Source organism: Pyrgilauda ruficollis, unplaced genomic scaffold (genome assembly GCF_017590135.1).
Source record: "Pyrgilauda ruficollis isolate IOZ18807 unplaced genomic scaffold, ASM1759013v1 scaffold25, whole genome shotgun sequence".
NCBI lineage: Eukaryota > Metazoa > Chordata > Aves > Passeriformes > Passeridae > Pyrgilauda > Pyrgilauda ruficollis.
In genome coordinates, this window is record NW_024523822.1 from 17,953,001 (window position 1) to 17,972,046 (window position 19,046).

The following is a 19,046-nucleotide window of genomic DNA, read 5'->3' on the forward strand; positions in this document are numbered from 1 at the left end:
CAAGAACTTTGCTTGCTTTAAAAGAGATCTGCCCAATATTTACCAGATAGCATCCTTTGCTATGTGTTCATTACATGTACTGTCATTACATGTACTGTTAAGAGAGGTCAGTGAGAGAGTAACAGATGTATCATCATGTCATTTCAAACACAGGTAGGTTTGAGCTCATCATCATCAACTATAAAACTAACTTCAAGCTCAGTAAATAATAATTTACGTTGCTCAAGAAGAACTTGAGTTACTCCACATGAAGTGCATTTTGGATTCCTTCCCACATTCAGCCTGTAGCTGGCACAATGTTGCCTGGAGCTAAAGGATTTTCCCAGCTGCTACAAAGTGGCCTCACAGCACCAAGCCTGCTTATGTACTCAGCATGGCAAGTTGGTTCAAAGGTGAAATGCTCAACTTCAGGGACACCTTCCCCATGCCAGTGTGCATCTCATGACTGAGTTACTTCACAACTGACTTGTGTATGGTACTGCATTATCCCCTCCTACCTGAAAGACTGATTTACAGTTAACCTGTAAAGGTAACCAGTTCTGCAGATTCCAGAAAATCACTGACACAAAGAAACATGAGCCAAGGAACAGATTCTTTAAGGCCTAAAAATTCAGGAAGTCACACTGCATTCTTCCCAAGCCTGAAAGAAATTAATAGCATCTCCTCCTACTTGCACCTACCTCTTTTCAAAAACCTCACTGGAAATTCCTTTCTTTGTTGTATCTATTCTGACAACTTCAGGTGATTTTGGCTGATGAGTTAATAAGTTTTTGGGGCCAAGGTAAATGGACAAAGTGACCAAATGCAATCCTTCTCAGAAGTCTGACTAAAAAGGAATCCTAAGGAATTATCACTACTTACCTTCTTTATAGTCTTCCTTTTTGGGGCCTGATTTTGGCTTTGCCAACTGCCTACATTAAGAAAGAGAGAAGAAAGGAGAACAGAATTGTATTAGAAGTATTGTACAAAAGCATTAAATCACATTGCATTGCACATTTCCCCCCCAGCACTGGGGAACTTTAATCTGGTGCTCCATGTCATGCAAAGAAAAGCCTGTAGACTCCAGGGAAGATTTGGATCCCGAGTCTGCTGTGTACCATATGCACACAGCTCTCTAAGGACAGACATTTCCCACCAGCATGCTCATCTTGATGTCTCAACAGGGCAGGTAATATCTCAGTAACCAAAGTGAAGGAGAGATCTCAAAGGACCTGAGAGGAGATACATGCCTTTTATAGAAGCAGAACACTTTTACGAAGAAGAGTGTTTCTAGTTCTAAGACACTGGCATATTAACTATGTTAATATGCCAGTTGTGGGTTTTTAGCTGTAGATTTATCATGATGTGACTCACTGTGCATGCTTTCACTTTTGCTTTTTATTCTATGCCTTAAATAGAGGTTGAACACCTAGAAGTACAATACCTCGAAAAGTGTCGATTGACATTTTCACTTAATATTTCCATGCTTTTGTCAAAGCTAGACTCTGAACAGCGCGGCATGTTTTTTCTCATCGATCTTAAACGGTGTCCATTGAAACATTCAATGTTGCCAGAGGAAAATTTCTAGGAAAAGAAGGAAGAATGTATTTATCTGAACCACCTATTGCCTCATTTGATCAAGTTTAGTGTATTACACTCCTGATTCAAGAGAGCTGCAACTAATGGCAGGGAAACCTCGAACCACTTCTGCACCAAGAAGTAGCTCTGATGAAAAAACCACTTCAGATTTCAAAGAAAAAAACCCAAAATCTTTTATTTCAAAATTGGTTCAGTGACCCCAGTAACCAAAATCTCACCTATAACGTGCAATTGTTCCACCCTTTTGGGAAGAGCCAAAAATTACACTACAAAAGGAAAGGTTTGGGGCAAAAAACCCACAAAAGGACAACCAACCAAGCAAGCAAAACAATAGAGAGAGGAAAGCCCCTCTGCTTGCTTTGGATCAGCTGATGGACTGTGTCACTCCTTGTCCCTGAAGGGACACCTTTAGGTGAGGTTTGTGCTTCCCAACTGTCTTGCAACAGACCTTGGAATATTTACTTAGATCAGTTGCTAATAAATTTCTGTCACTATTCCTTCTGTAACAGCACATATTAACACTCTGTAGCTGGTGATTTACCACCAGCAATTCAGAATCTGCTTTCCCATCGCTTCAATTACCCTCACTATTTGTGAATCTGGATCCTGTAAGCTCCTGTTGAACTCAGCCAGGCAGACAGTGTCCAATGGGATATAACCAGAACTTAGACCCAGCTGCACCCAGCTCTTCTGATCTCTGAGGAGCAGCTGGAACCTAAGGGGGTTCATTTTCTGCTAGATTTCTATATCTTTAATACAATAAAAAAAATCCTAGTACTGAGATTAAAATCTTTTTGGAAGAGTTTTCCTCCTGTCTCTATTCCATTTATAATGGCATTCAGAGGGATATAAAAAGACTTCGTTCCAGAGGGTTGCATTTATCCACAGAAAACCAAAGGGAACTCAGGATACAGTTCTTCATGGATGTTCATCTTATCCACATTGGTGTTTCTGCAAGGAAGAGGCTATTGACTTTTACTGTCTGAGGAAAGCTGCGATGACCATGGGAAGCAGCTTGTTCCATTTACAACCCAAGGTCTCATTGCAAGTATGCCAAAATAAATCTCATACTGAAAAGGGCAGAAACCAGACCGGATTATTCTACTTCTTTACACTAATGTTACCAAGAGGTAATTCCACTGATTGATGGAGATGATGAGTGAAGAAGGAGCACAAGGATGTTGAGAGGTTATGCAGGGAGAAAATTACAAGGAGTACAGCTCAAACAGAATTTAATCTGACTACTGCCCTAAAAGACGACACAAAACATTTTTACAAATACATCAGCAAGAAAAGGAAGACTAAAGATAATCTCCATCCTTCACTTGATGCACAGGCAAACATATGACAATGGATGAGGAAAAGGCAGAAGTACTTTGCCTCAGTTTTTAAGAGTAAGACCAGCAGTCCTCATGGTACCCAGACAGGGACAGAGAGCAGAATGAAGCCCCCGTAACCCAGGAGGAAACAGGAGGAAACCTGCTACACCACTTGAACACCCACACTTCTACAGGCCCCAGTGGGATCCCACACAAGGGTACAGAGGGAGCTGGCAGAGGAGATTGCAAACTCACTTTCATAGAATCATTAAGGTTGGAAAAGACCTCCAAGACTGAGTCCAGCCTTTGAATGATCATCACTTTGTGAACAAAACCACAGCACTAAGTGCCACATCCAGTTATTTCTTGAACACTTCCAGGGGTGGTGATCCACACTTCCCTGTGCAGCCCGTTCCAAGACTTAACCATCCTTTTTGTGAAAAATGTATTCCTGATGTCCAACCTGAACCTTCCCTGGTGCAGCCAGAGGCTAAGTCCTCTTGGCCTGTCACAGGTTACCTGAGAGAAGAGGATGATCGCAAACAACCTGATTTCAGGTAGCTGTTGAGGGTGATAAGGTCTTCCCTGAGTCTCCTTTTCTCCACATTAAACACCCCCAGCTCTCTCATCTGCTACTCATATTACTTACTTTCTAGACCTTTCCCAGCTCTGCTGTCTTTCTCAGGACACATTCTAACACCTCAATGTCTTTCTTGTCATGAGAGGCCAGAACTAGATACAGGATTCAAGGTGTGGTGTCACCATTGCTAAGGACCACAATCACTGCTCTGGTCTTGCTGGCCACATTGTTTCTGACGCAGGTCAGAATGCCCAGACAAAAAGGGAACTCTGAAGCACACTGCCCTCAAATACAGGTGACAAGAACAAACTTGCTCAGCTTTGGGAATTATAACCCTATAACTAGGGTTATAGACCTGGAGATACACAGCTTCCAAAGGGATAGCAGCCACTTTGGATCTCACTGGGAGACTCACTCATGAAACTTACTGGGACTGGAAACCCGGAAGAGAATAAACCCAGCAAATGTTTGTTTACCTTAGATCTCCTGTTGTATGGTTCTTACTGTCTATGGATGAAATGAGCTGTATAACTAAATACACACCATATGCTGCTATCAGAAAAAAACCGCAAAAGCTGCCACCACCATGTCCTTGCAAATCAACAAGACAGGAAAGAGGCATCAGGACTTGGACATGAAGCTAGCACCAGTTCCATGATCTCTGGCAGATGGAGCACTTCTACACTATCTATACAGTTAAAACCCCCAGCAGAGCCCAGCATCCTACAAATGAGGGGATGGCTTCATGCTCAAAGCACAGGAAACGTCCACAAAAAGGAAGGGAAAAAACCCTCAGAAAACAAACTAGCCCAAACCAAAGAACAACCTTGCAACCAGTTTTATAACAATGATTCTACTTTGGTTTCAGGGATGACTTTACATTTAGCTTCCTCATTCCTGTTTTCCACACTGAGAACACATGCCAGCAGGGTTATCTGCCTAATGCTGCACAGCCTTCCCTCCTGTGCAAAGGCTGAACGAGCCCCCAACAACCATTTCTAGTGGAGACTGCAAAAACAAAGCAGTGATCTTTAAGAAGATTCCATGACTCTTTGCAAGAGGGGTAAAAAAACCCACCACTACAAGGACTTTTCCCTTTTTAGTTCAGTAATTTTGAATATAATGGCACAAAATATAAAAACATAAAATTAATTCATACAACTGAGACTCCTGAAAGACTTCTGCTGGAAGGAAACAGAGTCTTTGAGAAGCATCACTCCAAGGCAGGGCTTCCCTGAAGAGCAGACCACTTCTGAGTAGGATCTGGCCTGTCTTTATTGGTCACAGAAATGCAGGACAGCCTGCAGAGTAGAGCCTGACTTGGAAATAGCAGAGGAAAGTTTCGGTTTTCCGAAAGCTATGTTAAAAACAATGGAAAGTGAAATGATTCAGTTACTACAGTTGCAATGCTGAGATGCAGAGAGCACAGGCCATTTGATATCTATCCTTTACCATCGTGCAAGTTGTCTCCCTTCTAGTAGGGCAGATCAAGATTATAGAAAGCTCAAGTAACATTTTCACCGGTTTAGGTTATGCACTTTAAGTACAAATGAATCCTGATTTCTAAACATTTTCTTTTTCAGAGCATCCAAAGTACTATTTGAATACAATTGACTAATAAGTATTTAGCAGGCCCTTCGGGCCAACCAGAACGTCCTCAGAGGTCCCATATATTTCGTGTCACGCCGATTTTGATGCATTGCTGTCATCTAAACAGAGAGTGCTCCATAAGCATTACTGCAACTAAAGCAAAGAGCTTTCTAAGATCTTCTCAAGGTAACTTTTTCAGATAAAGACCTGAACCAAAATAAACGGGAATGGGGAATGACATACAACACACCAAACCATGAGGCGATGCAGGTTTGTATTCCCAAAGGTCGGCTCTCAGCACGCTGCCACGGCCCCCGGACCAGGGCTTGTGCCGAGCCCCCTTTTAGCCGGGGAGCAGCCGGGGGGCGGCCGGGAACGGAGGGCGGGCCGGCTGCTTCTTCACACACCCCCAACGGCAGCCGCTTGCCCCAAACACTCGGCTCTCCGCTTTTTTATTTTCCTCCACGGAACACCACTCCCCAGCGCTTTCTCCGCTCCTCCCAGCAGCTCCCGGCCAGCAGCGGCTCCCCCCGCCGCCTCTCCGGGCCCACAGCCCAGCCCTGTCCGCCAGGCCGCGCTCATCCCACCCCCACCCGGCACTCACGGCCTCCTCGGCTCTCCTGGCGCCCCTGGATACCGCGGCCCTGGCGGACCCGGAGCGCGTCCATACGCGGTGGCTTCTGAGCGCGGGGGACTCCAGGGAAATGAACTCGGAGCTGGAGTCCAGGAGGTCGAAGGGGGGTCGCCGACAGCGGCTGTCGCGGGCAGCCATGCGGGGCGGGCGGGCAGCACTGCTCCGCAGGACCACCATGGTGAGGGGGTCGCGGCCCCGCGCGCCGGCCGGATCCCTCCGCCGCGCTGCCTCCCGCTCCGCTCGTCCCTGCGGCCGCTACTCCAGGCCCGCGTGGCGGAAGGGCACTGGCGCACTGCGGTCCCCGCGCCGCATACGTTTGGCGCCGAAAACTCGGAGCACTGCGCCGGCGGCGCGCGGCGGAGCGGGGCTGGCTCGGCGGCCCCGCCTCGTCCTGTCCGGCCCCGCCTGAGGGGCCCCTGCACCTCCCACCGCCGCTCCGGCCGTACCCGCGAAGCGCCCGCGCCGAGCCGGGATGGCCGCGGTTTCCTCGGGGACGGCATAGCGGCTGCTCCCGCCGGGCCCAGCGCTTCCTGCGCCGCCCTCAGCCCCGCTCAGACCGGCCATGGCGCGGCCCGAGGCTGGTTATGAGGTGGCGGTGCCGCCCCGCCCCACCTGCACCTACACCAGCTGCTACTGGTAAGGGAGACGGACGGACGGACGGGCGGGCCGCTGCCAACTCGCACCGCCGTGAGGCGCCGGGACAGCCGGGGCCACCGGTGGGAATAGCGCGGCTGCGGGCTGATCGCGCTCCTGGGCTCGTTTCCCGTCACGAAAAATGAAGTTGGAGGAAAACAGAATAAATAACTGATTTTGTGTTTTGCAGCGAAGAAAATGTTTGGAAGCTTTGTGACTACATCAGGAGTCAGGATCGGTACCCTTTAGAAGAATTTTATGCTGTTTTCATATCCAATGATAAGAGGATGGTGAGTCAATGGGATGTGATCAGAGGCAGCTGTGGAAAGGCTCGGGCCTTCAGACCGCAGCCCAGTGTAGGTGAGAATGGTCTCAGCGATTTCGACCACAGCCCAGTGTTGGGGAGTGAGCCTTTAGCCCAGCCTGTAGGTGAGGTACAGTCCAAACCCCTCTTGTAGCTCACTTGAGCTCAGAGGTGTGCCAACCACACCACGTGAGATCTTTTAATTATGCACTGTGTTCAGGACAGTGGAATGAGACATGGTGTCCCTGTGAGCTGTGGGAGTAATTCTGTTTGTAATCTGTCAATTTAGGAGAATAGTTATCTTTATAAAATCACAGAACCACTAATAAATAACTGTAAGATTGGAGAAGACCTCTAAGACCATCAAGTCCAACTGTTAACCTGACACCACTATGTTCACCACTAAAACATGTCCTCAAGTCTTTTGGATGTTTCCAGGGATGGTGATTCCATCACACTTCTTTTTAATGTGGCCCAGAATAGTATCTCCAATTCCATGCTCCTGAGAGAGAAACTAGAAAAAATTTTCTTACTGCAGCACAGCTGTAAGCTGAGGAAATTGATAGGTTAGCAAAGAACTAACCAATTTACCTGAAATAAATCTGTATTAATCTGAAAGATTTTGTTCACTTCAGGTTAATTTATAACTTTCAGATTCCACTCTGGAAGCAGAAATCTGGACATGGAGATGAGCCTGTTGTCTGGGTAAGGCATTCATTACTCCCAGTAATTCTGAGTGTGTGCCTCTGTAGTTGATAGCTGCAGGATCACACATGGGCATATAACAATCTGTTCCATCTGAATGTAAAGGAACACTTTCTGCTCTGAGGGTGATGGAGCACTGGAGCAGGTTGCTCAGAAGGGTTGTGGAATCTCCATCTTTGGAGATTTTTAGAAGCTATCCAGACACAGTCCTGGGCAGTTGGCTTTAGGAGAGTCTTATTGAGCAACAGGTTGGACCAGATGACCTTTTAAAGTCCCTTCCAACTTCATACAGTGCATAGTTTTGCATTAATATTTATAATTCTTATACAGCAGATTTATAAATAGCCTAAATCTGGTGCTCCTTTGCACCATCCCTCGTAAATTAGTAGCAGGACAGTCAGTACAACCTATAGGTGATAAGTCTTAATTATAGTAAGAATGCATAATAGGTTTGTGAAAATTTTTATCTGGGTATTGAGGCTGCCAGCTCTGTAGTACTGAAGGTAGATGACTGTACGTGTAAGAACTAGATGGATGAACATATTTATGTAGGCCTGTCAGATGACAGAAAAGTGTAAGTTATATGTGTATTCAGGTGTCAGCAGTTAAACTGACCCATAAACAGTGGCTTTGAAGTGTCTTTTGATCAGTTAATGTAGTTCAGTAATTGCTGATGCAGAATTCCTTGGTATCATTATAGAATCCTTTCAGTTACCTGGCACAGAAAAAAATATTTCTTGTGGCAATTTCTGTTTCTGAAATACTGCAGAGTAATCTGCAAACTTGTGAAGTTTTCTGATTTCTGAATCATTGACTTTCTTCCAAAATATTGGTAGCTTTACTGAACAAAAAAAAAAAATTTAAAAAAGGTTTGGTATAAAAAGAGATCCAAGTGCTACAGAGAAGACTTAAAAGACAATGGCAGAGTCAGGAAAGGCCATGGCAGAATGTGGATTTCTCGTAAAAAATTCGTGGATTCAAAGGTCTTTTAACTCTGACATTTCAGTGGATCATAGGTTGTATAAAGCTTGTAGGCTAATTTTTCTTACATTCTCTAATGGGTTTTTCTAAATACTGTTGAATACAGTTGTGTATGTATATTGGTTTGGGAAGTAGATTGCCCAAATATTTTTCATTCAAATTTCTTTGTGGTTTTAATACTCAAAGTGTCAAAAGACAGTGCTCAACCCCTTTTGTGAGTGGATTCAATGTGAATTTAAGTTGTTAAGGGCTACCTTCAGTTTAATTTTGGAAAACAGCAGTGCACATACCTGACACATAATGTCGGTAACTGCAGCATCCTCAAACCTCCACCTGTGTTTCTTACAAGGTAAGGATTAAAACTGCACTGGATAATCCAAAAGTCTTAATAAAATAGTTGCCTTGAAAAAGTGTGATGTAGTACCCACAGATATTTTTTCCCGGCTTCAAGAGCTGCTACAGGAAATTGTCTCACTCCTGTGGTCCTCCTGATCTGAGCTGTTTGCTGGTTTTTCAGTGGTGTGCTGGTTTTTCAGGTGCTTCTGGCAGCTGAACACTCGACACTCAAATTCACAGACCGTGTTACTGCAACAGGTACAAAATCTCTTATTAGAAGAGATCACTAGGTAAATTTAATGTTAACCTATCATTTTATCTTGTGAGTTTAGTTATGACTGGGTCTAATAAAAAATGCTTAACCAAAAAACTTTTGCGTTTTGGTGTGGAACATGAGAGAGATTTTCTGTTTTCTTACGAGTAGTGTACACTTTAATTTGCTGTTTTGGCTTAAATCAAAGGAGGCTGCAAAGAAATGGGGAGAATAGCAAGGTTTCTGGAAGAGCAGATGGGCAAAATAGACATTAGGAAATCTCTCTCCTGGTGCCAGAAATGTTACAGGCTTAATATTCAAGGACAGCAAGCAGGCTTTAAATAAATGGATCTGAACGTATGCTTTTAGGAAGATCTTTTTTTTTCCACTCTCTTTGCCAGTTACTTATTAATTGCTGTTGATCTAATGGAAGTTCCTCTTCTTCCCAGGACTACCATGTTATTCTACTTCATCTTTCCAGCGGGGAGCAGAACTTCATTTATGATCTTGACACAGTGTTGCCATTTCCATGTCCTTTTGATGTGTACAGTGTGGAGGCCTTTAGGTTGGATGACAGCCTTCGTCCAGAGTTTCACAGGTGATGACATGAAGACTATGGATGTTATTTTATAAAATCAAAGTTGAAGTTCTCTTTGTGTATGCATAGTGACAGAGGTTTCTTTACTATACTCCAGTAAAATCAATGCTCTGTGTCACTTTTCTGAAGCTCTTTACCTTAGTCATCAAAAGCCTTTTTCTTTCCTACAGTAGCTTCATGTTAACAACTTGGCTGAACGTTGCTGGTTTGTGTTTGTTGATGAGAGGAAAGTGCTCTTATTCTGAGTGATTAGTGCAGTATTGTGTACATGCATCTTTTAATATGATTTTGCATTTTGTTTTTAGAAAAATCAGAATGATTCGAGCAGATTTGTACTTGAAGACATTTGCTTCAGACAGATCTCATATGAAGGATGCAAATGGGAAATGGCAGAAACCTCCTCCTCCATACCCTTGCATTGAAACTGCAGGTGAGCTCCCAGAACTCCTTCCTGCTTACAGTGCTGTATGAAGTAGTCCAGGATGCACATGGGAAATAAATCACTTCTATAACATTTGTCCAGCCAGCTTATTACTTCCTATGGGAAAAAATAGGGCTATGAGGCATTTGGTACTCTCTTTTTCGAGCACGTAGTCCAACGTGCCTTCTGGCCTTTACTGGTATCAAACATTAGTTACTGATATTCATAAACTGAGCAGAGAGTAAGAGGTAAGTAATACTGTTCTCTTGTTACAGCAGGGAACTGTAGCGGACAGGCCAAATAACTTGCTTAGGGATCACAAAATTTTTCACACAGTGATAATACCACACTCTTGCACACAGATCCCATTCTGGCAAAGTAGTGTTGGCAGGAGGAAGTTTTCAGACTCTGCTCAGTGTGCTGGGTTTGCCTGCATGAAATGTTTGAGGTTTCTGTACCACTGGAATGGACCCTAGGATGTTTTAAGTCACTGTCAAGTTGGCAAGTTTTTCCCTAGGCCTTAAGCCTCGTTTAAGTGATAGCCTAGCTGATAGACTCTGGGCCAGGCAGAGAGAGAGGTAGACTGCAGCTCTAGTCTGTAGAGCTGCTTAAAGCATTCTTATCACACAGCATTTCAGCTTATTCTAATCATCTGTTTTGCAAGCTGAGTAACATTGGCCATGTGTGTGTTTGTTTGTTCTCTCATTTTCTTCCAAGGAAAGCATGGTGATGTTTTGCTTTGAAAGAGTTTGAAAGAGTTTTCATGTTACTGCTCTGCATGTTTGGTTTTGTTGATTTTTAATAATGCAGTATTGCTGTGTGTTTATGTTAGAGAAGGGAGGGTCAAAGAAACATGGTTCTGTCTTTAGGTCCAAGTGGTTTTAAGTTGCTGGGAACTTAATTCTTAGTCTTTGCTTTGGCTTCTAAGGAAGTTTGGTGTTTCACATGAGAGTAGAAATTAATTATGAGAGTGAGCAGAAACACAGAGGTAGTCTTTGTTATGAGGCTTTAGATGTTTTCTAGACAATCCAGGTTATATGAAGCACCTTGAATTCTAACTCTTGGTTATTATTTTCAGCAGAGTTTTATGCGAAAGTATTGTAGGGAGAGTAGGATTCCTGAACTACAGTGAATGGTTGTTCTCTATCAGCTGGAGCCTCATAGGTGTTGAGAACTTTTTTGTCTGTGGAAACCTTGTTATAGCTGAGAGCTAATGAAAGTGTGAGGAGTATAGATGAGGTCAGACCAGGAAAGAAAAAAATTCTATTCAAATCAAAAGAGTTAAAAATGTTACTTGTGGGTAGCAAGTTACATAATGACTCAAAGAGTTGCAGAGGTGTACATGTATCTCTAGCTGGAGTAAGTGACTCTACAGCTGCTCCTGTAACTCTCCCCTAGCCTGTTGTGTCTGGCTGAGCTTTACCTCACTGGTGAGCAGCAGCCACAGGCCTCAGCCAGCCTCCAGATACTCAGTGATGCTGGTAGATAGCGAAGGATATGTAGCTCTTACTTCCTCTTATGCTTTCATTCTTTGCTCTACACCTTGCCATGCAGAATGAAATGTCCGTAGGTCATCCAGTCCAACATCTGCCCAAAACAGGTATTCCTCAGGGCTCTGTCCAGTCTGGCCTTGAGCACCTCCAGAGATGGTGATTCCACCACTTTCTGGACAGTGTTCCAATGTTTGACCACTGTCATGGTAAACAAACAATGAATAAAAAATTCTAGTATATAATGTGAATTTCAGATGTTCCAACTTGAGGTTTTTAATTTCTTGTCCTGTTGCCATGCTCCTCCAAGAAGGCTCTGGCTCCATTGTCCTACTTCTGATTTACAGGCAGAGGTAGGCAGTAGTACATTCATCCCCTTCGCCTTCTCTTTTTAAGACTGAAGAGACCCAGTTCTCTGAGCCTCTCCTTGAATAATGTTGTCCTGCACCAAACAACTTGATTTTCCTCTTCTGGGCCTACTCCAGTATGTCCATGTTTTGGGGGATTTTTTTTGTGCTGAGGAGCTCCAAATGGACAGAGTATTGCAGCACAGTGTTGATGTGCTCTGCTGTCCTGGGCAGTTGGCTGAAAGAAACTTGTTACCCTGCACCCACTGAAGGTGAAAAATCATTCACTAGGGAGCTTCAAGGTCTGAGTCGGAACAGGACTAGATTGTCTCAGATCTAGGACATCCAGTTCAAGTTTTGGTTCCTCCAGCTTTACTCTTTGTCTTCCCTTTGTATTCACTTGAGATACTTCATAATGATGTGTGCTTCAATGTGCACAGTGCTGTGAGTCTGCGAGGAGTCTGGGTCCAACTGTAATGTCTCAGCACAGTTTTATCAGGCATAAAGCTGCCTTACTTTTAACTTGATGTAAAACTGGGTGGCAGACCTTTTGTTATCATAAAAGAGCCTGGGGTATTAATGTTCGTGTCCATGCCAAATTCCATTGCAGATAACTGTTTTCTCCCTGCCGTTTCACTTAGATAGAACATTCTGCTTTCCATGTTGATTTGTGTTTGCGTAAGATTAAATTACTTACATATTTCATGTTAGAGGTAACTGCAATATAATGGCTGACAGAACTGACCCCATATTGTTTTAATACCAATTTATTTGTGAGGCACTTCTCTATCAGAGTAGGTTTGTTTTGTTTTTTGGATTTTTTTTGCCCTTTCATTTAGAGTAGCCAAATTCCTAAGCTTTTGAGAAGATGCAAGGTTTTATATTCCTTCTGTTTCCTATATGTCTTCTTTGATGTTTGTGGCAGTTTGACCCTGCCTGGATGCCAGGTGCCCACCAAAGTTGCTCAGTCACTCTCACCCGCAGCTGTACAGGGGAGAGAAAATGCAATGAAAACATGTGAGTTGAGATAAGGATGGGGAGAGATCACTCACTGATTACTGTCATGGGCAAAACAGACTTGACTTAGGGAAATTAGTTGAATTTATTACCAATCAAAATCAGAGCAGGATAATGAGGAGCAAAACAAATCCTAAAAACACCTTTCCTCCACCCCTCCCTCTTTACCAGTCTTAGCTTTATTCTCAGTTCTCTACCTCCTCCCTCCCCCCTCAGTGGGGAATGGGGGTTGCAGTCATCACAGGTTGTTTCTGCCACTGCTGCTCAGGGAGAGGAGTCCTTCCCTTGCTCCAGTGTGGGGTTCCTCTCATGCAGTTCTTCATGAACTTCTCCAATGTGAGTCCATGCCATGGGCTGCAGATCTTCATGAACTGCTCCAGTGTGGGCCCCTTTCCACAGGATGCAGTCCTTCAGGAACAGGCTGCTCCTGCATGGATCCCCCATGGGGTCACAAGTCCTGCCACCAAACCTGCTCCAGCATGACTCCTCTCTCCATAGGTCTGCAGGTCCTGCCAGCAGCCTGCTCCAGCATGGGCTTTCCTGAGGCATCACAGCCTCCTTTCAGGCATCCACCTGCTCCAGCCTGAGGCTCCTTCATGGGCTGCAGGGGCACAGCTGCCTCACCATGATCTTCACCATGGGCTGCGGGGGAATACCAGCTCTGGTGCCTGGGGCACCTCCTGCCCCTTATTCTTCACTGACCTTGGTGTCTGCAGAGTTGTTTCTCTCACATATTCTCTCTCCTCTCTGGCCACAATTACTTCTGTACAATAGCTTTTTAAAAATTTCTAAAAGGAAGAGGTACTACAACAATCACTGATGGGTTCAGCATTTGCCAGAGTTGGGTCCATCCTGGAGCTGGCTGGCACTGGCTCTGTTGGACATAGGGGAAGCTTCTAGAGGAGCCAGCCCTACAATCCTCCCCTGCTACCGAAGCCTTTTGGAATTTAATTGAGCAATCTTGATCATTAACAAATTAAGCATTTTTCTCCTACTAGTAACTCCAAGGAAATAAATCTGACACTGTATTTGTCCTGCTCATGGGGTTGCAAAATAAATAATCAAAAATAAGCTTACATGGAGTCATAAATTCCAGTCTATGCCTAAAAAATTAAAGCTGGCACAAGGTGATTCTTAAAAGCATTTTTCTAAAAGACAAACAACTCCAGTCCAGCCAATAAAAAAACAATAAAAAAAATCCCCCTCAGACTCCTCAGTATCTCCTCAGAATTCACATGCTAAGCATTAGCCTCTTGGATCTGGCTCTGCTCTAGCTGTTTCCCGGAGTTAGGCCTCTGTGTTTTTCAGTGGCATTGCTCTGGCCTCTCTTCTGCTCTGCTGCCATGGATGCCAGGAGAGGCTGGCCAGCTTAACTGGCTGCACAGTGCTTTCTCACCCTGCCCTGTCCTCAAAGCTGCTTTGCTGGAATAAACATACCTGAGCTGCAGAGCATTCCCCTGGTCCCACCTGTTTGCCAGTGGCCTCCTGTTGAAAGAAAACAGGATCTTTTTTTCAAATAATAAAAAATTAGATTTGGTGAGCAGATTCATTATTCTAGAGCTGGTGAGCCCAACCTTGGGTTTTCTTTTAAATCTTATTTCCACAAATTGATGAGGCCTGATTCTGTTTAGTTTATGACTTAGGATGAGATCAGCTCTCCTTACTGCAAGCCTGTGTAAAATACAGCTTGCACAGTGCATTTCAAAATCACTCTGAACAGATGGTCGTGTGGCTTATGTGCAAGTGTTAGCAGCAGCTCTTACACTGTAAAGCACTGGTTTGAATTTCAGTTCTCCCAAGGTGTTCAGTAGCACACTTGCTGGATTGATTTTTAAAAGCTTTTTGTTCTTTTTATTATTGATAAAATCCCTGGTAGTCAATAATGATGGGGTTTTACTTTTTTTTTTTTTTCCCCTAATTTGAAGAGCATGAATAGGACAACTGAGAAATTCTGGAGACACTGTGTATCAAACATACATGTAACAGGAAATCTGTTAGACAGAGATCCAGCAGATGTCTGCAGTTGCTTTCTGTATCTCCTCTCTGAAGTGGCAACAGGATCCTAGTGAAAATGAGAAGGCATTGATAGGGATACAAGTAGCTCCTATGCACTTCTTGGGAACCTTCTGCTCTCATTTGAGAATAAAACTCCAGTCTGTAAAGTTAGGTCCTTATTTCATAAGCTTTTGTGGAAGTAATGAGTAAAGTCAGATAGACACAATAAAGACACAACTAAGAAGTATTTGAATTGCCAGAGTGGCTTGTTGAAATTACAGTGCTTTCTATAAAAGATAAAGTGCTGAGCTGTGTTTTACATTGAGATCAACCAGAATGGTTTGCACAGTCAGTTATATCATAGGGGTGGAGACAGCAGCCCCCCAGCTGAGAGTGGGAAGAGTCCTTCTGACTTATCTCGCTGCTCAGACAAGGGAGGAGGATCTGAAGAGAGCTGTAAACACCTACACAAGTCTGTGAAGAGTCCAACTTTCTTTTAGTTACCCCCAAGGTTTTAGGCATCAGCAGAACTGATGTTGGAGGCTTTGTTCCAGACTTCCATGCTTCCAGCAGCCCTTGGGCAGCTGTCGTTACGCCGAGTTAGTCCAAGGTCTGTGAGCCAAGCTGAGGCTTGGCTTAAACGCTGCTTTCTAACTACTGTTGGCAGAAGCCACAAGTATCATGGCTAACAATGCCTGGGATAGTGAGTGGCCTTTTATTTCACCCCTGCTTGGGGTAAAAGTGGCAGACTTGAGTTAAACAAAAATAAAGTTATGCAGGAATCCCAGAAGGGGCCATATAGGTCTCATTTATGGGGAGTGTGTGTAACAAAGTTTGGTCAAAGAGGAAGATGAACTCTAGGCATTGCACAAATGCAAGCTGAGTATAACAGTCACAGCACCTCAGGGGGACTGCAAGGGTAGTGTAAATCTTAAAATAATTCTGCTGCTATTGGTCTTGTAAAAATGTTGCAGGATACATGCTCCGTGCTTTTGTGGAGAGATCATCTTGTTTGCCAGCTGTAGCATCCAGGTGTATTTTTTGTGAATTCTGATGTTTGTCACTCTTACCTGCTTCGGGAAGAGGACTTCGTAGTATTCTCATGCATTTTTGCCGAGCTGTTCCGTAACACTGTGAGGTCTAACACGACATGCACAGCCTTCGGATAGAGCCCACGAGGAAAGAGTAGCATGAGGGGCTGTTATTACACGAATGAAACGGGAGAGGTCTCACTAAGTTTTTCCCTACGGATACCTCCCGTGCTGCTCCAGTGCCATCTACCGACAGGCTTTTAGGCCGTCGCTCTTCACAGGAATGGACTTGTTTGCTTTGGTAAAACAATCTGCCACAATCCTTCCGAAGTTAGAGAATATTTCATTTCCTGCAGGCATTGTGGCAGCAACTTCCACGTTGTGAGCAGCAGCTGTAACTACTGGAACAGTCCTTTGGACTGCTTTGCCATTCACAGAACAGTTTTATGAATTCTTTTAGTATGCTCAATGCACATAAAGCAGAGAATTATGTATTCATTTAATCTTAACATATATGAAGAACCACATTAATTTTGAAAAAGCATCTGGGAGGAAAAGAGCAGTTTGAAACTGGAAAACAGACTTAACAGTCTACCAGCCAGCAAGAGCTGTTACCCACTACAAATTTGTTCTTGACCTATGACAGCAAATTGCTGAGCTTGTGCTATTTTAAATTCCCACACAGGCAGAAATGATCCCTGTTCTGTCAGACTCACTTCAGCAGTAGGACCGTGCTTGGCTGGACATAAGGATTTTCCATATACAGAGTTCAAACAGGTTAACAAGAAAAGATTTAGGGGCCAGACCTCAGAAAGGGTGAGAGCTAGGATTAGGTAAATCACAAACCTGTGCTGTAGTGCAGACGTGGTGTAAACAGAGGCCTTCAGGGACTGGATTATGCCTGGTGCTCCTTGGTCTGGGGTTCCTGAATATCATCTTCCTTTCCTTGCTTACACTGTCCAATAGTAAACCTAGTTACACAAGCATTTTGCAGCTGAAGCAAATTCCATCCTTTGGATTTTATAATCTATTCATTAGAGCCTCCTCTTGTTTGATTCTTAATCCTTAAATGCACACATGAATCATCTGTGGTAAAGTAAATACTTAATACAGTGGAAGAGCTGTTAACAGTAAATCTGTAAAGTAAAACTGTAACAGTGGCTTTACCACTCTGTTCCTTAAACTCATTCTCAGCCAGTTTTCTTTTAATGATCATTTAAAAAGATTATTTGTGCACATCATTGGTAAGAAATTAAAACAACAAGCCCACAGATGTTTGTCATCAGAACTGAACCTCTGATCAGCATGGTTCTGAGTCAGCAAAGCTTGTAGCAGGCCAGCTCCAGAAAAAGGATGAATAAGGCGCCTAAACCCAAAACTGCACACCAGCACTTTTCCAGTGAGCTCTCTGGGATCCATGAATGGGACAGAATGATTTCTACCCCTCCTGCAGGGAACAGAGCAGATTCAATCCTGGCAAAGAGCAGTCATGGTTACTTTTCTCTTGAAACCATACCACTTAAACTTTTCCCCCTGACTTAATTCTGTCATTCAGGATTCATAAAAAATAAGTATTTGCCGCCAGCCTACTTTGTGCTCCTCTTCACATCCCTCTAGGCTGGGGACTGGGTTAGGTCACACATCTCCCCTCTGCATAATCTGGCCCTGCAGTGGGCCCATGTTCAGCAAAGAAAAAGTTCAGGGCTGGAGGGAAAACAAATACTGTAATCTGGAGAGTAACAAACTGCAGGTTTGCCAAGGGGCTAATCACTTCTGAGAGACAATGAGCAACTTGCAGTTCTGACTGCTGCTGTGAGCCCTTTCCTCTGTGGTCAGTGCAAAAGTTGACTCCATTGACTTTGGATCAGAGCTTAAATGGGTGAATAATATCTCCCCTGCTTTTATGTCAACCCATTTGTGTGAATGCAGGAAGATGGCATTGCACTTCCCTGTGTTGGTTGTTATTTGCACTCCAGTTCTCTGACACTACTCGACCCTTCTAGCTGCTGTTGTAGGGAAAAATCTTACCCACACATGCTAGTTTCTAGTGACTTGCTGGATGCTTACTGATCCTGTAATGTGATTATTGCCTTGGGCAGAGAAGGGAATGGAGGCAAAAGCAATGTTTCAGAGACTGGAAATGGATGTTTGTGTACCACTGTACAATTTGCAGAATCTTGCTGGAGTGAACTGAACTACTGAAGAAGGGTTTGGAATGTTTTCTTGAAAGATGTATACCTGTGCTACAGAACCTGCATCAGGAACTGAAATATTTCCCTTTTCTGGTCCTTTTTTAGATTCCAAGATGAACTTGGATGATTTCATCAGTATGAATCCCGAAGTGGGATGGGGCTCAGTGTTCTCCCTTTCAGACTTTGTGCATCGATTTGGCAGTCAGACTGATTATTCCTTGGAAGGACAGTAAAGTGAACAAACTTCGGGTTCTGAGTGGATGTGTTTTGTTTTGCTGCTCTTACACTGTATTTATAGTTTACATTTCTGTACATGGAATAGGTATTTGGAAAGCATAGAGCATTTAGACAGAAATATCATGAACTGAATAAAACCCTTTATTTTAATTATGTAAGAATGCACTTGGTTTTTAATGTCAAATCAAAGGCAGACATGCCACCATAAGGCTATTCCAGCTACTGTGCTGAAACTGAAAATAGCTGCAAAAAAAGATTTTGGAAAAAAATGTGCATAAAATACAGAATATTGTAGCCTAAATTGCTATGTGTTGTCACATTTTAAAAGTGAGACATGGTTTTCTTCATGTTGTGATTGCTGTCAATTATATGTAAACAGACAGTGCATCTCAGTTTCCTCACTAGCTTTACTGATTAGTCCTTATTTAACAGAAGTGTAAAGGGAAAATTGACTTAGTAGTTCAGTTGTGAACTCCCATGCACTGTGTAAAACCAGGTAAGTATCCAGGTTTCTGTGTTGTACCGGGGAGGATTAAATCCTGCCATTTCAGTGAAATGTTCTAGTGCTGACAGTTCCTGGAAGATGCAGTTGCTATTTTTGCTTCTCATGCTGGCTGTGCATTCTCACCTGTTCCCATCTTCTTGCACTTGGTGTTTGTTTGGCCTTGTGGTAATTCAGGGTAATTCTGACAGAAAGCAGGAAGTTTTGTTGAGGTTTTTTTTCTGCTTCATGGTTCCTTGAGCTGGCCTGCCATGAGGTCAGACAGCTGCTCCTGCTTGTGTAAAGAAATCAGCAGGGCCATAT

At 43.7% G+C, this 19,046-nt stretch overlaps 2 protein-coding genes across 4 annotated transcripts in view; one reads left to right on the forward strand and one right to left on the reverse strand.

Moving 5' to 3' along the window:
* The window catches only part of ATAD2 (ATPase family AAA domain containing 2), a 30,680-nt gene extending 24,409 nt beyond the window's left edge, over window positions 1–6,271 (reverse strand). Inside the window, exons 1-3 of one of the 2 annotated variants that reach the window (XM_041470689.1) lie at window positions 6,148–6,271; window positions 1,424–1,563; window positions 862–911 (exon numbers count right to left, since the gene is read on the reverse strand). In XM_041470689.1, coding sequence (XP_041326623.1) covers window positions 862–911; window positions 1,424–1,563; window positions 6,148–6,201 — 244 coding nt within the window. In that variant the 5' untranslated portion in view covers window positions 6,202–6,271. Of the gene's footprint in view, window positions 1–861; window positions 912–1,423; window positions 1,564–5,671; window positions 5,879–6,147 lie in introns of those variants that run through there. The other variant, XM_041470688.1, reaches the window with a different exon arrangement.
* NTAQ1 (N-terminal glutamine amidase 1) lies at window positions 6,196–18,391 on the forward strand. Of its 2 annotated transcripts, XM_041470691.1 has the most exons (7): window positions 6,299–6,337; window positions 6,525–6,624; window positions 7,293–7,343; window positions 8,861–8,918; window positions 9,363–9,511; window positions 9,817–9,941; window positions 18,110–18,391. In XM_041470691.1, the coding sequence occupies exons 3-7, from the start codon at window positions 7,321–7,323 to the stop codon at window positions 18,235–18,237; spliced, it is 483 nt and encodes a 160-aa protein (XP_041326625.1). In that variant the 5' UTR covers window positions 6,299–6,337; window positions 6,525–6,624; window positions 7,293–7,320; the 3' UTR covers window positions 18,238–18,391. The 2 variants fall into 2 exon arrangements, with proteins under 2 accessions (XP_041326624.1, XP_041326625.1); XM_041470690.1 differs by lacking the exon at window positions 8,861–8,918 and having other exon boundaries at window positions 6,196–6,337.
* The last annotated feature ends 655 nt before the right edge of the window (window positions 18,392–19,046 follow it).

Coding starts and splice junctions, on each gene's coding strand:
- NTAQ1 (XM_041470690.1), top strand. CDS start 6,264: ATGGCGCGGCCCGAGGCTGGTTATGAGGTGGCGGTGCCGCCCCGCCCC. Junction 9,512..9,816: donor CTTCGTCCAGAGTTTCACAG/GTGATGACATGA, acceptor TTTTGTTTTTAG/AAAAATCAGAATGATTCGAG. Junction 9,942..18,109: donor CCCTTGCATTGAAACTGCAG/GTGAGCTCCCAG, acceptor GTCCTTTTTTAG/ATTCCAAGATGAACTTGGAT.